Here is a 17,507-nt window from a genome sequence, read left to right as displayed (position 1 = left end):
GCAAGTTACAAACAAGAGCCAGCTCCAATAAAACGTGGTCTGCGCAGACGGTCGCTTGCATCTGTTTGCTGTTACTGCTGCAGTTGTTCCTATTGTCATTAACGTGACGGCAGATGCACAGCTCATTTCTTAATTTCGTAGAATATGTTGTCTAACCTATGTATTTACAAGAAAACCCACCAACATTTGATGACTCAGCGGAGTGCCTGTTCTGAGTCTGCTCGAAGTGTACACCCATAGAGACAACCGTGCCTATTGCTGTTAAAAATGTGCTTCTAATTGGAATTTCTGGAAATCGATGCTTTGTCTGCGCTACAGGACACGGCTTCTGCTTCATGCTCCTTGACAGGGTGACACTCTTGGGCATATGGTGAAAGATGCAATCTGTAATTTATTCTGGCAGCAGAAATGCCTACGGAGCCCATGCAAAGTTTAAGTGTAAGCACGTCCAGGTCTTTTAAAAATAGGGTGGTAGCAGGCAAGCAGTAGCTTTTCGTGGCATGTTTTTACAACTCAAAGTGAATGTGAGTGGGGGCTGATCTGCAACTGTGTTCAGTGAGCAGGAGGTAGAGATCCTGATTTTATCATCTGAGGGCCACTGGACTCTCTCTCCCCAGGCTCCCAGACTGGTTTGGGAGTCGCTGCTTCGGCTCTGACACTGGTTACTTCTGCTGTTTGGCAGTATTTTTCTGTTGGCACCCTCTGAGATGGCAAAGGCTAACAGGCTCCCCCCTGCTAGTGAGTTTGGAATGGTTGGTTTTCTCCTGACAAACCATCCCGCATATGTAGAATCCATAAAACTAACATATTGCACGTGCACTCTTGGAAACCTCAGCAGTAAACGAAATGGTCACCAAGTCACGCAGTCTCCTTCAACCCTCTGATACCTGATGAAATGCGGTGAACAGACTTTCAGATGGGGAAATTGTCTTCTTAATGCACTTTTTACCACCTGTGCCTCTGCAATGTACACCAGGCAGTGACGGCATTATCATATTTAGCAAGGTCACGCTAATTGCAGGTTCTACAGACACTTACTTCCAGCCACGGTATGCCAGGAGGCTCCGTTAACGGTGCCGTCCTCCTTTTGGAAATCCTCTGTGTGGCACGCTCTCCTTCTCGCATCTGTCATCAGGCGGTGAGTGGAGGCATAGGAATACGCGAGCCAGCGAAAGACGTGGTCGTCTGGGGTAGGTGTGTAATCCTGGGTTTTCCACATCGATCGCACCATATCGTAGGGGTACGCCACCACCAGCTCTCCTCCCTGCAAATTGCCACCCAGCACAAAAGGAATTTTTTCCATCCATGCTATTATTGCCCGTGTCTCAACTGCCACCTGGGAGAAAAAGAAACAGCAGCTTTGATTCAAACCGAGAAATTTAGTAATTTTCTTCTAAAGGTAGACCAAATGCAGGAGTCCTGCTGTGAGTTTCTCAGTACGGGGTGAGTAACCAGCACAAAAGATGTGGCCAAGGAGAAGGGCTTCTTTAAATTACGGTGCTTGCCAGCCATGCTTTGGACGTCACTGACAACCCATAAAAACTTACAAAACCTTAATGTTTGTAATTTATGCAGCAGGAAGATCTTCGAACAGTGAGGCCGAGAGCAGCAACCGACAAAGATGTCAGGCCATGACACCGCTCCCCCTGCCATCGGGGGAAATGAGTTTTGAAATAAGGGATTTTAGACACAGAAATATTTCTAAAGCCCACAGAACTGCTACAGTTCAGTGCCTTCCCCTCAAACTAGGGGAACCTCAGCCACTATAAATAGTTGCCATTATATTTAAAAGGCCGTGCAAAACTAAGTTACATTTTTGGCACTGCGATCCTATAAATGGCTTTAACATAAGCCACTGCATCGGTTTTGCATATGCTTCAGTGTTTGCTGTGTTATTTCAAATAAGAACATTAAGAAAACCCCAGGAGAAACCTGTATGGCGACTGAGTTTGCAAAAAGCTCATCTATGCTGCAAAACTAGGGAGAAGCCCGATTCGCAGAACTGAGCTCTGCCGTGGGTTCCTCTTTGTCTGCCTGTTTCTGCCTAAAAGTTGGGTATGGAGTCCTCCAGGTTCTTGCAATAGCCCGGGGAAAAGAGGATCCACCGGGAAGCAGTTCCTGTCCCAATGGCTGCCTCTAAGATATGGCAATAATGGTACTTTTCTGGTGCATTTTTATTTCCAAATAAAAATAACAGGGAAGCCTAGACAAGTAGCTTAGATCAGGTGTGTAACCTCACCCACAAGTTACTAATCTCTTGAGAAATGTAAAGCTCACTCTTTCAGCCCGCCCCAGCCTTTGTGTTCCCCTCCCTCTGGTCTTACTCACCGTGGCGTTTTCGGACAGGTACCAGTCGGGGATTGGGATGTGATGGTTTGGAACTTTTCTTTTACTCTTTTTCTGATCTTCTGACTCCCAGAGCAAAGAGTTTAAATCGGGGAAATTATTGTTGATGTCAATGCCATCCTGAGTCCATCGTCCTAAAGACCAGCCCCCTAATTCTGAACCCTTAGATTTAAAAAAAAAAAAAAAAAAAAAAAAGAAGAAGAAAATAAAGATAAATGTTCATGGAGAATACAACAACCTGTGAGCCCTCAGCAAAGTGTCTGGGGATGTGTCAGAGATAATTCTATACAGAGAAATGGAAGGATGAATTATTTAATTAACTGAAATTAATAATTGGCGTTTTTTCATTTTGTATGAAACCTTGAATGAGGTAAAACAAAACCCATGAAAAATTACTTGGGGTCAGTCAAAGTGTTCCGTTTTGTTTTCAAGGTTTCTATTTAAGACTGATTTTCCCCTGGGTTGCACTAGGGGTGGCATATATTCCCTTCTACAGCTGTGAATGAAACTTTTGTATTCCAGTCTTCTACAGACTGCCCTGGAAGATTTTCCAGTGCATTTGACGAGCCCCTGAAATTTTTCCTCCTGGTGTCTGTCTTCTTCCAGACTGAATTATTATGATGCCCAACACATTGTGCTCTCCTTAAAGACACACTATTAAATTTCAGTTGCAGAGGAATGCAAATTTTCATGTGCTTAGCTTGGTTTCTCATGAGAAACAGACTGCATGAATTTTCCATTTTCCATAATGGTGTTCCCATTGATCTATACACCTCGGTATGGTTTGTTCTGGCAGTCTTTGTGATCCTCCTTTCCATACACATCTTCCTGTTAGCCAATGTCACGTAGAATTCTTTCAGCTTTTTTTCTCAGTAAGATGTTTCAGTGGCTTCTGTTTGCTTTGATGTGTTTATTTTTAAATTTGTTTATTTTGATTGCTTGCAAAATATGACCTTTGAAAAAAAATAATGACAACAGGAACACATTTCATTAATCTAATACAACTAAAATAATTCCTTGGTATGTTCATAATGATATTACCGCTTTATACGCCTTGTCATATCCATCTGGGTTGACCGAGGGCAGGAGGTGGATTCTGGTGTCCTCAATGAGATGTACGATGCGCGGGTTCCCAGCCAGGTATTCCTGACACATGAACTGCATTAACAAAAGGATTAGCTCACGTCCAAGCACTTCGTTCCCGTGAGCTCCTGCAATGTACCGAAATTCTGGTTCACCTGTTGAAAACACGTGGGGCAGAAGTGTAGTCAAAGCAGCAAATCAAACATCTAACCCAATTTCATTTATGTCAATCAGCAGCACTTCACTTAAGGAGAGCTGGAGAAATGCCTTAACTGAACAAATGAGAGGTGAAAAATGGAACTTTACAGAAACAAATAATTACTTTCTGTTGCTGTTTTAGAAGAACAGGCTTATGTATCAGTGATAACTAAAGACACTGTGTAAACCCTCCAAAACCCATTTTCCATTAAACAGATTTTTAATTATACTCACAATTTCAGCATGTTACAGGTAGATTTTAAAAGTTTGGATAGTCTAAAAATAACATGAAAAATACATTGCTGGTAGCTCATTGGGACAGATGTTAAGGGTCGTGAAAGATAACACTCAGATACCGTACAAAATTGATCTCTGAGCTCACACATTCCTTTTCCTTCCCTAATCAAAAAACAGGCTCACATATATTTTTCAATGTTATGCTGAATGCCACAATACTTGCACTCAACTACAAAACACTTCATACTTTAATAGCACCAGCTATTAAAAAAAAGCCCCATAAATGAGTTGTCCTTTGTATGAATAAGACTTGCAAACATCAACAGGACAGACCCAAACTGGCCACCCTCCCAGTTTCTCTGGCCCATGATACACTCCTTGCATGTTCTCTGCAGGACTCTTAAAGACAGGTGAGTGGACAAGGCAGATTAGATTAATTATTCTGGTGTCAACATCTAGGACTCAGATGCTGCAGTCTAAGATCGGCCCCAAGTCTACTGAGACATTAGATCCAATGTGCTGCATCCCTTGTGGCAAAGCAGAGAGATGTCTTAGGAGCATGTCACATTTTTCCTTGGGTGAGATGAATACATATCAAGGTATTTATGGACATGGCAAAGCACAAGACACCTTTATTCCAACAACTGCCCCAGGCACTATCACGCTGAGATCTTTATTCTTCTCTACAGAAGGACCAAAGACTGAATGAGTTTCTATTTTGAAGAATTATATCACCATAGAAAACTGTACCCCCGCACTCACCAGTGAAAGATGATTTGGGAGATTTGACCTGTCCTTGCTTCCAATGCATTCACCCCACATAAAAAAGGTAGATTTCTATCCAAAGCTACATAAATCCCCAGAACTAAAATCCATTCCCCAGTACTAAAATTCACTTTGTAAAGAATAAAACTCATCATCATTAAAGAATTTGCTCCCATATTCAAAATGCCTTCTATTTGTGCTCTCCCTCCTCTTCCCAATTTAGAAATACAGCGCTGAAGTTCCTCCCACATACATTTGAAATCTTTGCTGCCGTGAATATAATTCCATCAGTGATAATTACTGCAGATACAGAGAATGAAGATAAAAAAAAGCCAAATCCCAACACCCTTCAACAGATTTAGTTAGACTAAATCCTAACCAACTTCATGTTCTCCTGGGTTGTCAGAAATCTCGACAGCATACAGCTTTAGTCCTTGGTTGCTTTTTCCAATATTGTAAATTCTTGTGATATTCGGGCACATTTTATTCACAGTTTTCATCAACTGCCAACAAAAAAATGACACAAAGTTAGACAATGCATCATCAAAATAGATCCACTATTAATTATTTCTTCCCAAATTGGTTGCGGCAAAAAATTCATTTTCTGTTCTGATTATTTCTTAGTTGTAAAAGCTTTATGTTTAGTTCATGAATGACAGCTCTGCTATCACACAACACATTTGTTCAGCTGGAACATGCTGAATACTGTCTGCTGAAACACCACAGAGGAGGTGAGATTCAAGATCTTTTTTACATGAGATGTATTTGTAATATTATCATAAAATTAAAGACTCGAGGGGGAAGTCCAATAGGAATAAAACCAGCAAAAACCACACTGCCATACTACAAAAAGGCAGTAAACCATGTTTTCAAAACTTTCTGCAATGGAGGGTAATTAGCCACCTTAACACTTCCTTCTACACACTCTGTGATTTGCTATAGCTAAGCGACTTGAGATGACCCAAGGCGTTAGTGGCACGGCAATGTATCTGCATTACAAGCTGCCACAGGCACACTCTGCCCAGTAAAGGAGATTTCTTGCTCCTTCACCCTACGTGGCAGCAACTTCGTTCAAAACGAACTAAGAGGGAATGATATCATCCCTTTAAACATGATTTTCCCAGTGAATTCTGATTACACCTGCCTCCACTGAGGTAGAAACCAAGCTCACTCTTCTTGTATCACGATGCGAAATTTCATATGGAAAAATTGTTAGTTAAGGCAGTGTTGATGTGACCAAAATAGCAAAATAGATGGAATCCGTATGACTCCATAAACACAGCAAGTTATGCTCCTTCAGTAAATAACAGATTCCTCAGAATTTGCTTACCAAGTTTCAGCAAAAAATAGTTAATAATGGAAATGCCAACAGGCTGTCAGAAGACATTCCTCCCATCAAAAATCTATTCTATTCGCTGTTTCTGCAAACACTGCATGGTATAGTCAAAATATAATCAAATAGCCTCAGTGCTTACTAATGCATAGGGAAGGTCGTGGTTAAGGTTAAAGCTGTGTTTAAACCAATGGAGTTACACAGATGGCATCCAGATAAGGATATCTAAATTGTCCTACAAACACATACTGTGGCATTTCAGATGAACGCTCAATTTTAGAAATAAGACTGAAAATTTATATGTTAATAACAAGAAGGTATTGCAAATAGCTTTAAATGACAAGAATTTATGTCTCTTTTTTTTTCCATTGGAAGGCATTAAAGAAAGAAAGAAGGACTTTACTGTAAATTGGAACCCTAGGGACTATTAATTAGACAATATTTTCATAAACAAGGGTGCATACATTATTGAAGAAATATTGTAGCATAACAAAACTCTTTGCTCACAGAGTGTTAATTTAGAAACAATATTGGATGATAACAAGGCTGATGATTTAAAAAAATGCAATAATTAGATGTGTTCGATTCCTATGCCACCATTTACCAAATCTAAGCGGAAACACAATTCACATTGGGAAGAACATCATTAAAATTCCTCTCATAAAAGGCTTCACTCCTATTTATAATCATATTGCAAAGAGAATGAAAAGATGCTATTTTTGTACGTTTGTTCATCTCATACCTTGGTTTTATACGTATGAGAAACAATTTCTTTTGCAAATCTAAACTCAGCACTCGTCTGAAAAATAGAGTCGGATATGCTCTTTCAGCGTATTGTCTAGTTTCATATCTACATTTTCTCACCACTGTCACCATCATCAGTGTGCTGGTATTTCAGGTACCCAGCTATTTCCATAGAACTCTTTTTAATGTTCTGGGCACACGTAAGTAGGTATGTCATCATTTGTTGTTCTAGTTGAAACACATAGGTGAAGCCAGAGGACATTGTTTTACATTTTCTAGTGTTTGGTTTAAACAAGTCAATTCCCAACTTTTTGAGACAGATTGCCTTAAATCTTCATGGTCAAGAGCTACCACGTCTGAACCCACTCATAATGAACCAAAAATACTAGCAATGGATATCGAGCTATGAACCTCTTGCTAGAGCCTCACAGATCAAAACTTATCCAAGGTTACTCTGGGAAGATCATTAGTTTATGCCCTGCTGACAAGAGGATGAGATGGATTATTATTGGATCAGATACAGTATTTTTCTCAAATAGAGATAAATATTATTTTTTTTCAGTCTGCCAATGAGTACAGATATTGCATTAAAATGAGGTGGTTTTTAGCAGGCTAAAACCCGCTTTCTATAATGTATAAGTAACGTTACTGTCTCAGCTCTACGTTTACCAGTTCCTCTCCTTACACCCTTTTCAAACTGCAAGAAAGTCCCTCCTGGCTGGTGTATCGCGACATCCATGCAGCTCCCCAAGATGTGAAACGGGGAAGATGAACATGTCCTCGCAGGGGTGTCTCTGAAATCAGGCTGCAGAGCAGAAGCTTTCCTAACACGCCTGGCTCTTGAGGGGGCACAGGATACCCAGAGCATCGATTTAGGAAAGCAGTTAAAAATACGTTAAAAGTTTCTTATTAGTGAGAAAAATGCCTAGAACCAAGTTCAAAGTATGTTACAGTCAGTGGAAATGTTTGTATTGGCCTCAGTAAACTTCTCATCATCTCTTTAATTGCAAGCATGTGATTACCTTCTGAGTCAAAGAACCTTTCGTGAATTAGGGCCTCTGCAGTAGACTTCACTGGGGCTCTCTTGATAACAGTATGGATATAGTAATGTAGTTAAATGTTTATATGTGAATACAATACTGAAAACAAACATATTTCATATTTGCTTTTCTCAGATCCATTTCCTACAAACGGCACAATAAGTCACCTGAAATGTCACAGTGTTTTCTTTGCATTTTGTAGAAACTGTCAAAGACAATTGATGATAACAGTCAGTCAGGGCTTTATTAACAACCAGCAGGACTGTAAAACACTTTCACAATTACGTTCACTAACAGTTCTTATTTGACAGTTCCTATTTGTTTGTCACTACCAATTATTTACCCTGCTAGCACAGTGGAAAAAGATTGCATGCAGTCTTTGAAGCAGCCCCGTAAAACTGGTCTCTTGAAGGTCCAATTCCTCCATTTTGATGAAAAGGTGTATTAAACATAGGTCTAAGTGCCATCTACACTTAGAGGAGGCAAAAGGGCTCTCAGTCAATGCCTTTCAGGTTAGGGCTATTCTTTAACCCTCTGTGGAGATCTCTCTATTTCTTCTGCTGCGGGCCAAACCAGAAACTACCTCCTCCTTGAGCCTGGAGACTATCAGACGGAGACCGTCAATCTGGCATTGAATGCCACCTAGGATGTTTGCTGGGTATCGCTCTAGTCTTCTACATTGGGCTGTTTCACCCTCAAATAAACCTGTTCAACTGGTAACATATAGAGTGCTCTTCAATTCAGAATTTTCTGTATTATCATCATGCATACATCACATCACATCATAAACACAGCTGACCGTGAAGAACAACACAAGACTTCAGGGGTGCTTGGAGTCTGGCTTGTCCAAAGATAGGAGTTTTGAAATCCAGTTAAATGTTATTTCAGAATTAACACTCCTATTTCCTAAGAAATTTATGATCCAGGTTAGTTATTTCAAAGACAAGGTTTTACTCAAATGTCCATCTCAAACTATTTCTGGGGATATCTATCAACCATTTTAACAGCTTCCTATACAGCATGAATACATCATGTAAATATTTTGGACTGTAAGACAATCCTGACTTCTGCATACGAGACACACCAAGTGTTCCCATTGACTGAAAGAAGAATCTTGAATGCTCTTTTAAAAGAAAAAAATGGTACTATAAATTTCATCTTCCTAAACAGAGTTCTATTAAAATAATCTGACACTGAGAAAATCCCTCCCTCTCAGAAATACTTGACATATTGCAATGCAATGCTGCTGAAACATGGCCCTGGGAACACTCTCTCCTCCTCCTTCCTCAGTGTTTGTGAGAAATAACCTGAAAGAACAGCATTTTTCTAAGAGGGCTGGCAGTGAAGTAGCTAACAAGACTCACAATAATGCACAGTATTTAAAAAAAAATTATGAAATTAACTCTTGAAATTGAGTTATTGTTCCATTTTACACTCAGGAAAGAAATTACGAAGTTCTAAGAATAGTTTTGGGGATATAAGACTTATTACTACCCAACCAACAATCTTCTGCCTACTAGCAGCAGAACCCAATTAGAATCCAATAAGCTCTAAATAAATTGTTTTGACGCACAGAAAACCAGAAGTTGAGAGAGCACAGCCAAAGCTCACAACTGGCCAGCTCTCAGCCACAGTTGCAAATTTTCTTCTTGTATGAAAAGTGGAAAAACATTCTGGTTTAAAGCTGCATTTTTTTCCCCAAAGATATTTCTAACCTGACCAACCTGTCTTTCTGCAATGAGAATCTAAAATTCACTTTATTTTATTGCTCTTGACAGTAATTATGCCAATTGAGTTTCTTCTTGTCTAATCTTTGTGCTAAGAAATATAGGCCACAAAATCTCTACCAAAATAAATGTGTGACTCAGTACACAATTGCTCTATAAGAAAGAATGGTGATTCATGCAGTATAAATACACTGAAAATTCAGCACACGGAAAATGATTCACACACTTCAAGTCCAAACATATTATCTTTATATTTGAAGAGAAAGAGGGCAGAAATATTTCTTTAGCACAACGCACACCTATGTCTGTGGTGATATGGAGCAAGATTAAAAACAACAACAACAACAACAAAAACAAGGTTGCCTATTGGTAGATAAAGGAACAAGATTAACAAGGCTGGTAGATTTAAAACTATACCAACAGGATTTTTTCCCCTCCTTTCTCCTGGTCAACAAAGTAATTCCAGTGGTTTCTGTTGAGTTATCGCCAATTTTCACAACTATGAATACAGAATTGGTCTCTGTATAGTTTATTATACCCAAACCCACTAAAACATAGGATAATTCTAATGGCTAAGTCAGGGTCAAATCTGAAATGGGAAATCACTGCAACATTCACCACTCAAACATATATGGAAGCAAAATGATGACACTTTATGGGTAAATACTCCCTCTGTCATGTAGTGTCACCTGTTTAAGGTTAGATGATGTACAAATTAAAACTTTGGGATTTTAATAGATTGCCACTTTTACTAATAGATTAAAACTGGGAAAAAAAAAAATTAATAGATTGCAGACACCTTTTAACAAGAAGTCAGATTGCATAAGAGCTCAAAAGCCTGTACCCATCCACCCTCCATCCAGGTCAGACAACAGCCTCTTTGCCTACCTGCCTCATTTCCTTGTAGTTGTGATGCTTAAAGTCAAGATTATCTGTGGTTGTCATTTCATTTCTTCTGTGGTAATAATTATTTGGATCTGAGAAAAGAAATAAAAGAAGTTTCATATGTTTATGAATTTCAAATATAAAGACGCTTAGAGCCATAATGCATGCAAAGAATGTGGAAATCCGAATTACACTGTCCTATATGTATTTAAAACAGTTTTTTAAAAGCAAAACTCAATGAAACAACAAATTTGAAATATTTCTAATTACTGCACAAATCAGTTCATATAGATCCAAACAGAAGCAAGGAGGCAGCAGGCATCAGCTTGCTAGACAACTACTCTGCACGGACAACTAACTTCAACAGAAAAGCAGAAGAGCATCGTAAGGCTACACAGGAAGGCAAAAGGCACTGGAAAATGATGAGTCAGATGCAAGATAAAAGAGTGGAAAAAAATCACGTCAGAGGAAAAAGCCCCAGTAAATGGTTTGTGTCTACCTGATTAATTTACTGTTACAAGGCATTATCTTTTAGTTTTCTTGATGAGTATTTTCAGAGTCTCTGCACTGCTTGCAAAATACAGAAAGGATCTACTGTGCATATTAAACATTCCTGATTATTTTCCTAAACATTTTTTGTGGAAGTTGGAGGTCTTTGTTACTTTAAAATTAGCATATTCATTTCTATATGATATAATTTATGGCTTGTGTATTTTGAAGTATCAAAGGAGAATATGCGGATAGAACAAAAACCTTTGTTTTCTGACTTTCCAGGCCATTCACTTGGGAAAAAGAACAAGAGACCAAGACTGTTAGGGCTCAGCTTTATATTTCCTGACATATATGCTTCTATACCTAATCTATTATGATTTATTTTTAGAGACAAACAAGTATATTTCGAAAACACTGGACACGTTCCTTCATTTGCCATATCTGGGACGTCTGGAATTTTGAGTAATCATTTGTCAAACCAGCGGTTGTCAGGCTGTTATGATAAATTGTTTCCCTTTGCACAAAATCATCTTCATTTGGTTTAAAATTACTGGGAAAAAAGCCAAATATGAAAGCCTAAATATCATCCTGTCTTACTGTGACACAGCCAAAAGACACTGTCTCTAGAGAAAAAAAATTATTTTGTTAAACAGTATCACCTATCAGTTGTGATTTAAAAAAAAAAAAAAACCAAAACAAAACCAAAACCCTATAATTATTAGTAGGAAGAATATGTAGATACTATCCTGCAACAACAAACACTTAATGAAATGATGGAAAACTCATAACACTTAGAAATATCTTATAACTTAACATTTTTAAGCTTCATATTTCTGACATTAAAACCTCAAAATTCTCAAATGTATTCTTCCCATAAAATTCTAAAAGTAATTGGGTTTTTTTCTTATGTGGAAGGAAAGCAAAATTTGAACTATTAAGTTATTTATGGAATGAAACATGCAAGTTCCACTAAGCTTCACTATACCACCACACATGTTCTCTACCACTTATTTACTCTTCATTCCCATGCTTGTCTCCACTCCTATTCCCTAATCTAAAGAAGAAACACTGGAAGGTCAGGCGAACGCCACTCTACAAATATGACTGAAAAACGTCAAAAATTGACTCAACAAAATCTGGTTGTTCAATGCAAGTCTGTCCTTTCCAGTGAGAACTTACTCTACAGCAAGGCCACCTGGAAATCGATTTGAATTAAAGCCTAATCAGGTGAGGAAACAAGATTTCTTTGCTTGCTAAAAAAAAAAAAAAGAAAAAAAGTTTTGAAGAATCAAGAGGCTTAAGTTTCACATGATTCACCTGCATTATTAGGTCTTCTTTCCAACCTAACTGCAGGCTAAATTAATTGACCCAAGTCTGCTGACAGCAACAATGCTGTATTAACCCTGCAGATGACTCTAGAATGCCAAACTCTTAAAGGTCAACCCATGTTAATTCAGAGAAATTATTCATTAATATATTGATGACTGAGAGATGGAAATCATAGAAAACCCCACCTCTTCTAGAAAGAGACAATGTACTTAATGCCACACAGAATCTCTTCACCATTGTAAAAATACATCTCTGTTGTAAAAATATAAACATCATAATACTGCCAGGACGTTGAAGGCTTTCTCTATCACCATGAGCCAAAATATACAGCAACTGATTTTTTCTCCTAATACTTTAATCCCATTCCTTTCAAAGTCTGGCACCTTTTTCATATATCAAACATTAATATCATGGAAATGACTGTGAATGTTGTAGACTTGGTGGAAACTTAAAAAATCGTACAGTGAGAATGACTGTATCTCTCGTCTGTCCTCAAAAATAGTGCACGATTTGACAGCTCCCTACAGAATTAACACTCATATTTTGCCAGGCTGTACTGTGAGTGTGCTTGGATCACTGGATTTCTGCTGCAGCAGGAATACAGATTAGAAAATTAAAGGCTGAAATGAAGAAAGGCATACAAATCTTGTGCACAGCTGGGTAGATCCACTTTGGCAAAAATTAGTTTCTTTCATAAAACAGAGAATAAGAGACAAAGAAACTCAAACCACAGAAGAATTTGAATTGAAATACAGTCGTTTATTCATGGCACTACCTCTGACAGTCTCTCTTCCAAGGGAGAAGATCCTACAAAAGTGTGGCACTCCCATTTATACAAAGGAATATATTATTTTTTTCTACAACTAATCTGTCTTTACATTACCAGTAGAATTAAGTTTGCAGGTAAAGGTAGCTTGTTACCTTCATACTTCTATTCTTTGAAAACAAGTGACTTGGAAGCCTTTTCTATCTTCATTTCCATGAAAAAAAGGGATCAGCTGTAAAATTCCCAGCTACCTTCCAGCACGATCACCCTGGGGACTGCCCAAAAAAGTACCAGAGAGGACCGACCGCTCAGCAGTTTGACATACAGAAGAGATTTTATGTTATATTACAGCTCTACACAGCACCTCTGCAGTGGAGACCTGATGCTTCCAGTGGCTTTCCAGTTCTTATGCTAACAACAACGTGAACTGGTCTTTTTTTTCCTGCTTTAGTTTTCAATGCTCTTTTAACTTGCACTAGAAAGGTATCAAGTGACCTTTGCAATGACTTGAAGATGAAATCAACACTCACAAAACAATATGATCAATATACTCTAATAAGTAAAACTTGCATCTATTCCCAACACAATTTGTTCATATCCTTCATATATGCTTCATACCTTATAGGAGCCTTCCAGTCCCTGAAGGGGCTCCAGGAAAGCTGGAGAGGGGCTGGTTACAAGGGCATGGAGTGACAGGACAAGGGGAATGGCCTCAAGCTGAAGAAGGGGAGATTTAGATGAGATGTGAGGCAGAAATCCTTCCCTGTGAGGGTGCTGAGGCCCTGGCACAGGTTGCCCAGAGAAGCTGTGGCTGCCCCTGGCTCCCTGGCAGTGTTCAAGGCCAGGTTGGATGGGGCTTTGGGCAACCTGGGCTAGTGGAGGGTGTCCCTGCCCATGGCAGGGGGCTGGGACTGGATGGGCTGTGAGGTCCCTTCCAACCCAAACCAGGCTGTGATTCTACGCTTCATTCTCACAGAAGTCCTACAGTGAGTTTTATGGTATCCTACTGATGGAGCTTGCAAGCTCAGAAGTGGTGCTTATGTGGTACTCCAAATGAACAAGATAATTAAGTCATTCCATGTGATTTTGATAACTTTTTAATAAAAAAGAATAGTCTAGTCTAAATCCTTTAGACTGCCTTAAAATCCTCAGAGTGCCATTTTGCAAATGATTGATTTTTTTTTTCATTTCCGTGTAATATAAGTGAATTTGACTTGTCTTCACAAAATTGAACATGTCACAGACAGTGCACATGTAATCTTGAAACAATCCACTGGCAGACGTATCAGATGATTGTAAATTTTTTTCCACATGATCTATTTCATGGCACTCATGGGCATTAACATCACACATTAAATCACCAGTGAAATAATATTCTGCAACTATATATAGATTCTTTAGTATATATGTTGATGTATACTCAAATACCACACAACTAATTCCAGTGAAGTATAATGAATGATAATAATGTGTAAGAGAAAAACTAACTCTTAACCTGCAGTAGTTGCTTCTTAAAGGTTTTGTACAAGCGTTTGATGTTTCTAATGATTTCCTACAGTTTGATTCTAATAATAATGGTAATTCTGAGGACTGGTAATACTCTTCCAGAATTGTATACACTTCATTGTACAAATAAAATGTGAAAGAAAACCTTTTAATGGCACCCACCGCATTGCTAGGGGATGTTACACATCTGTCCTGATGAGCATGGAGAAACATAATATATTGGCTTTTCCCAGTGAAGTTATTGAATTTGGTGTCATTTTTATTCAGTTTTTGCTCAGGCAAACTTCAAAAAAAGTTTTAAATTGCCCAAGCTTAAGTTTCAGCTTTGCAATAATAAAAGCAAAACACAAGAACAGACTGTCACTCTAAGTAAAAATTTACTCTCATGAGTAATCTCCTGAATTTAGTACTGCTGTATACACGTTCACTTATAATGAAAGATACTTGTAGAAAGTCACAGTTTTATACAAAATCAGCACACTCCTAGACTTAATCAGGTAGCCTGGCAAGAAGAGACAAGCAATGAAAATACGATTGAAGGATGCATCCACTGCAAAACAGTACTCCAGTACAGAGTAGTTCATCTTTTATCTTGGGGTGAAAGTGATGGCATAATCATGATACCAATGATAGTTTTCTATATAAGAAGTATTAAAAATTAAATTTAATCACAAATTTATTCCATTAAAATAATTGCCTATTGCCTTGAATACTCTACAGTATAAATAAATGCATGAAGAGCTCAGCTAATTCTCTCTCTTCTATCTCTAGGTACTTTTGATCATATGAAGTTTCTTTTTGATTTTCCCTAGGTTTGAGAAAGAACAGGCAAGGAAAGTACCTCCGTCCCTCTGAGGCAATTGCAAAAGATTGTGCATGTCAGTCCACATCCATGTAAATACTAACATTTTTTGAAACTGAAGAGGGAATTAAATACTGGTGCTTTTGTCCTTTCCCCCCCCCCAGTGAGAAATGGCAGCACTGATCCTCTGCTATAGGTAGCATTTGCTGGCATCTTTCCTCCACAGCTAAATGTTTTTCCCTTGGTGAAACAGCAAATCACTTCCGTTGCCTGAAAGATGGTAGTGACACAGTTGGATAACACAGCTTTTTTTGTAGAGCCACTGTAATAGTTTAGAAAAGGTTATTTATCAAAGCTAGCCTACAATACACCAAAAATGTATGTTATGAATAATATATAAGCATTTCACGGATAAAAATTACAATGGTCTTGTATAATACCAATTAGATAAGCAGTAACTTCTCTGTTCCAATTATCTAAATAGTGTTTTCTCACGATTTGTCTAACTTTTAGTGCACCTGGCATATGCAGCATGTTTTATTAACAGAGCCCTACCCACAGGAGTGGGTGCTAGCTACCTTTAACCATTTCCATCACATTCTGCCAATGCCAACAAGCTTTCCTAGGATATTAATATCTTATTCAGGTTTCTTCTTTATCTAGTATTCCTTTCTTACCCTCCCCTGTGAGCCTACATGATGGAAAGCTGATATAGAATACAGACTGAATGCAAATCACTTAATTTACTCAGGGATTAATAAAGACGTAAAACCTAACATTACAAGTTTAAAAGACATGAAAATAAATTCATGGCCATGAAAAATTACTTACTTCCCTTCAGCCCCACTTTTTTTCTTGGGGTATTTCCCTATGCCCCATCTGCCCATGCGCTGCCATTGCCTCAGGAGGACATGGTGCCTGGGAGCTCTAAAACACGACCAAACTGCTCCTCCTGACAACTTGATTTCTTGTACGCTCATACTCAGGGTGCAAATATATTCAGAAGCACACGAGGCGTTCTAGGAAACAGCATGGCATAACTTCTTTCGCAGGTCTTTGGGCTTTGGAAAGGACAGAGGTGTGTGAACTGGCAGAGCTCCACCTCCTGATGTTGGTGAATTTAGGAGACTTGCTCAGTTTTGTGGAGGAAACCTCTGTCAGAAAAGAGCCCTTGGTTTCTAGTTACACAGTCAATACGGTGTTTGACAGTGCTATCAAAGAGGCTGGACCCATGGCCAGACCAGTCGGTTATCTAACTTGGAACGACTAAGATGACACCAATAAAGGGTCCAGTTACAGGGAACTGCAAAAAATAAGTCACGTCCTACAGGAAGAAAACGTGCATGGAAAGGCCTCTGCAACCTGGGGAACAGCTTTGTTTTGAGAGCCTTGCGTGCGATGAATCAAATGAGCTAGAAGAAAGAAATGTCAGTTCTTTCTGAGCTCAAAAGACGGGTCAGCAGCTTATCAAAACCTATTAGTTCTTTCAGTCCAATTACATTTTGAATAAACACACCCCATTCCCATTGTGTTTCTCAATGAATGATTCTGGTATTTTCTTTCAGGAATAAACTGAATCAGCCACTGCAGGCAATTAACTCAATAAATGACTACCAGGAAGAAGCAGTGATGCTGTTTCTATGCTAATCCGAGACCTGCAACAAGCCGTAAGAGCACTCACTGCAACAGCGGTGGAAGTGCAGGTATGTTCTTACCTCCGGAACACCTTCACCCACTGGTTCAGCCCTGGGACACTGAAGGGTGACAAATATTAACACAGCAAAGCAGCATCTGGCCCTGCACGGGTGCATGCATAGTAAGACTCTGGTGTAAATAACTGCTGCACTTCATAAAAAAAATCACCTTTCCAAATATCTACATCTTTGCTCTTTCCTCTTTAAGTACAGTTTTATGGAATAGAAAAGGATCGTGAGAATTTCCCTACAAATTGCTCTGCAAAATGGTTTGAATGTCATCTCTCTTATTCCCTGGAGACCTCTGTGCATGTCCTGCGTGCTGGTAAATTCACGGTGCTGAAGCAAGCTATGCTTTTCCATCAGCCTCACACCCTGTGTTAGAGAGCGGATCCTCTGCAAACCCGCACAGGAATCTGGGAGAGAGCACTGCTCTCCAACAGCCCATCGGTCATTCCAAGAGCTCAGGGGAAACGCCGGCTCTGGAATTGCCCCTCCAGGGTAAAAGGTACAGTGGGAAACAAGCAACTCACAGAGCTGGAGTTTTCTAAGCCCACGGG

The 17,507-nt window shown here is 39.1% G+C and overlaps 1 protein-coding gene across 1 annotated transcript in view; it reads right to left on the bottom strand.

The window, feature by feature from the left end:
• CPXM2 (carboxypeptidase X, M14 family member 2) overlaps positions 1-17,507 on the bottom strand; it is a 78,366-nt gene that overhangs the window by 11,712 nt on the left and 49,147 nt on the right. The window contains exons 6-10 of the mRNA XM_054832554.1: positions 10,362-10,450; positions 5,009-5,132; positions 3,388-3,584; positions 2,329-2,508; positions 1,039-1,336 (exon numbers count right to left, since the gene is read on the bottom strand). Coding sequence (XP_054688529.1) covers positions 1,039-1,336; positions 2,329-2,508; positions 3,388-3,584; positions 5,009-5,132; positions 10,362-10,450 — 888 coding nt within the window. The remainder of the gene's footprint in view (positions 1-1,038; positions 1,337-2,328; positions 2,509-3,387; positions 3,585-5,008; positions 5,133-10,361; positions 10,451-17,507) is intronic.

This window comes from Grus americana, chromosome 7 (assembly GCF_028858705.1).
Source record: "Grus americana isolate bGruAme1 chromosome 7, bGruAme1.mat, whole genome shotgun sequence".
NCBI lineage: Eukaryota > Metazoa > Chordata > Aves > Gruiformes > Gruidae > Grus > Grus americana.
The sequence above is the reverse complement of the archived record's forward strand: the minus strand, read 5'-3'. Positions and strand labels throughout refer to the sequence as shown.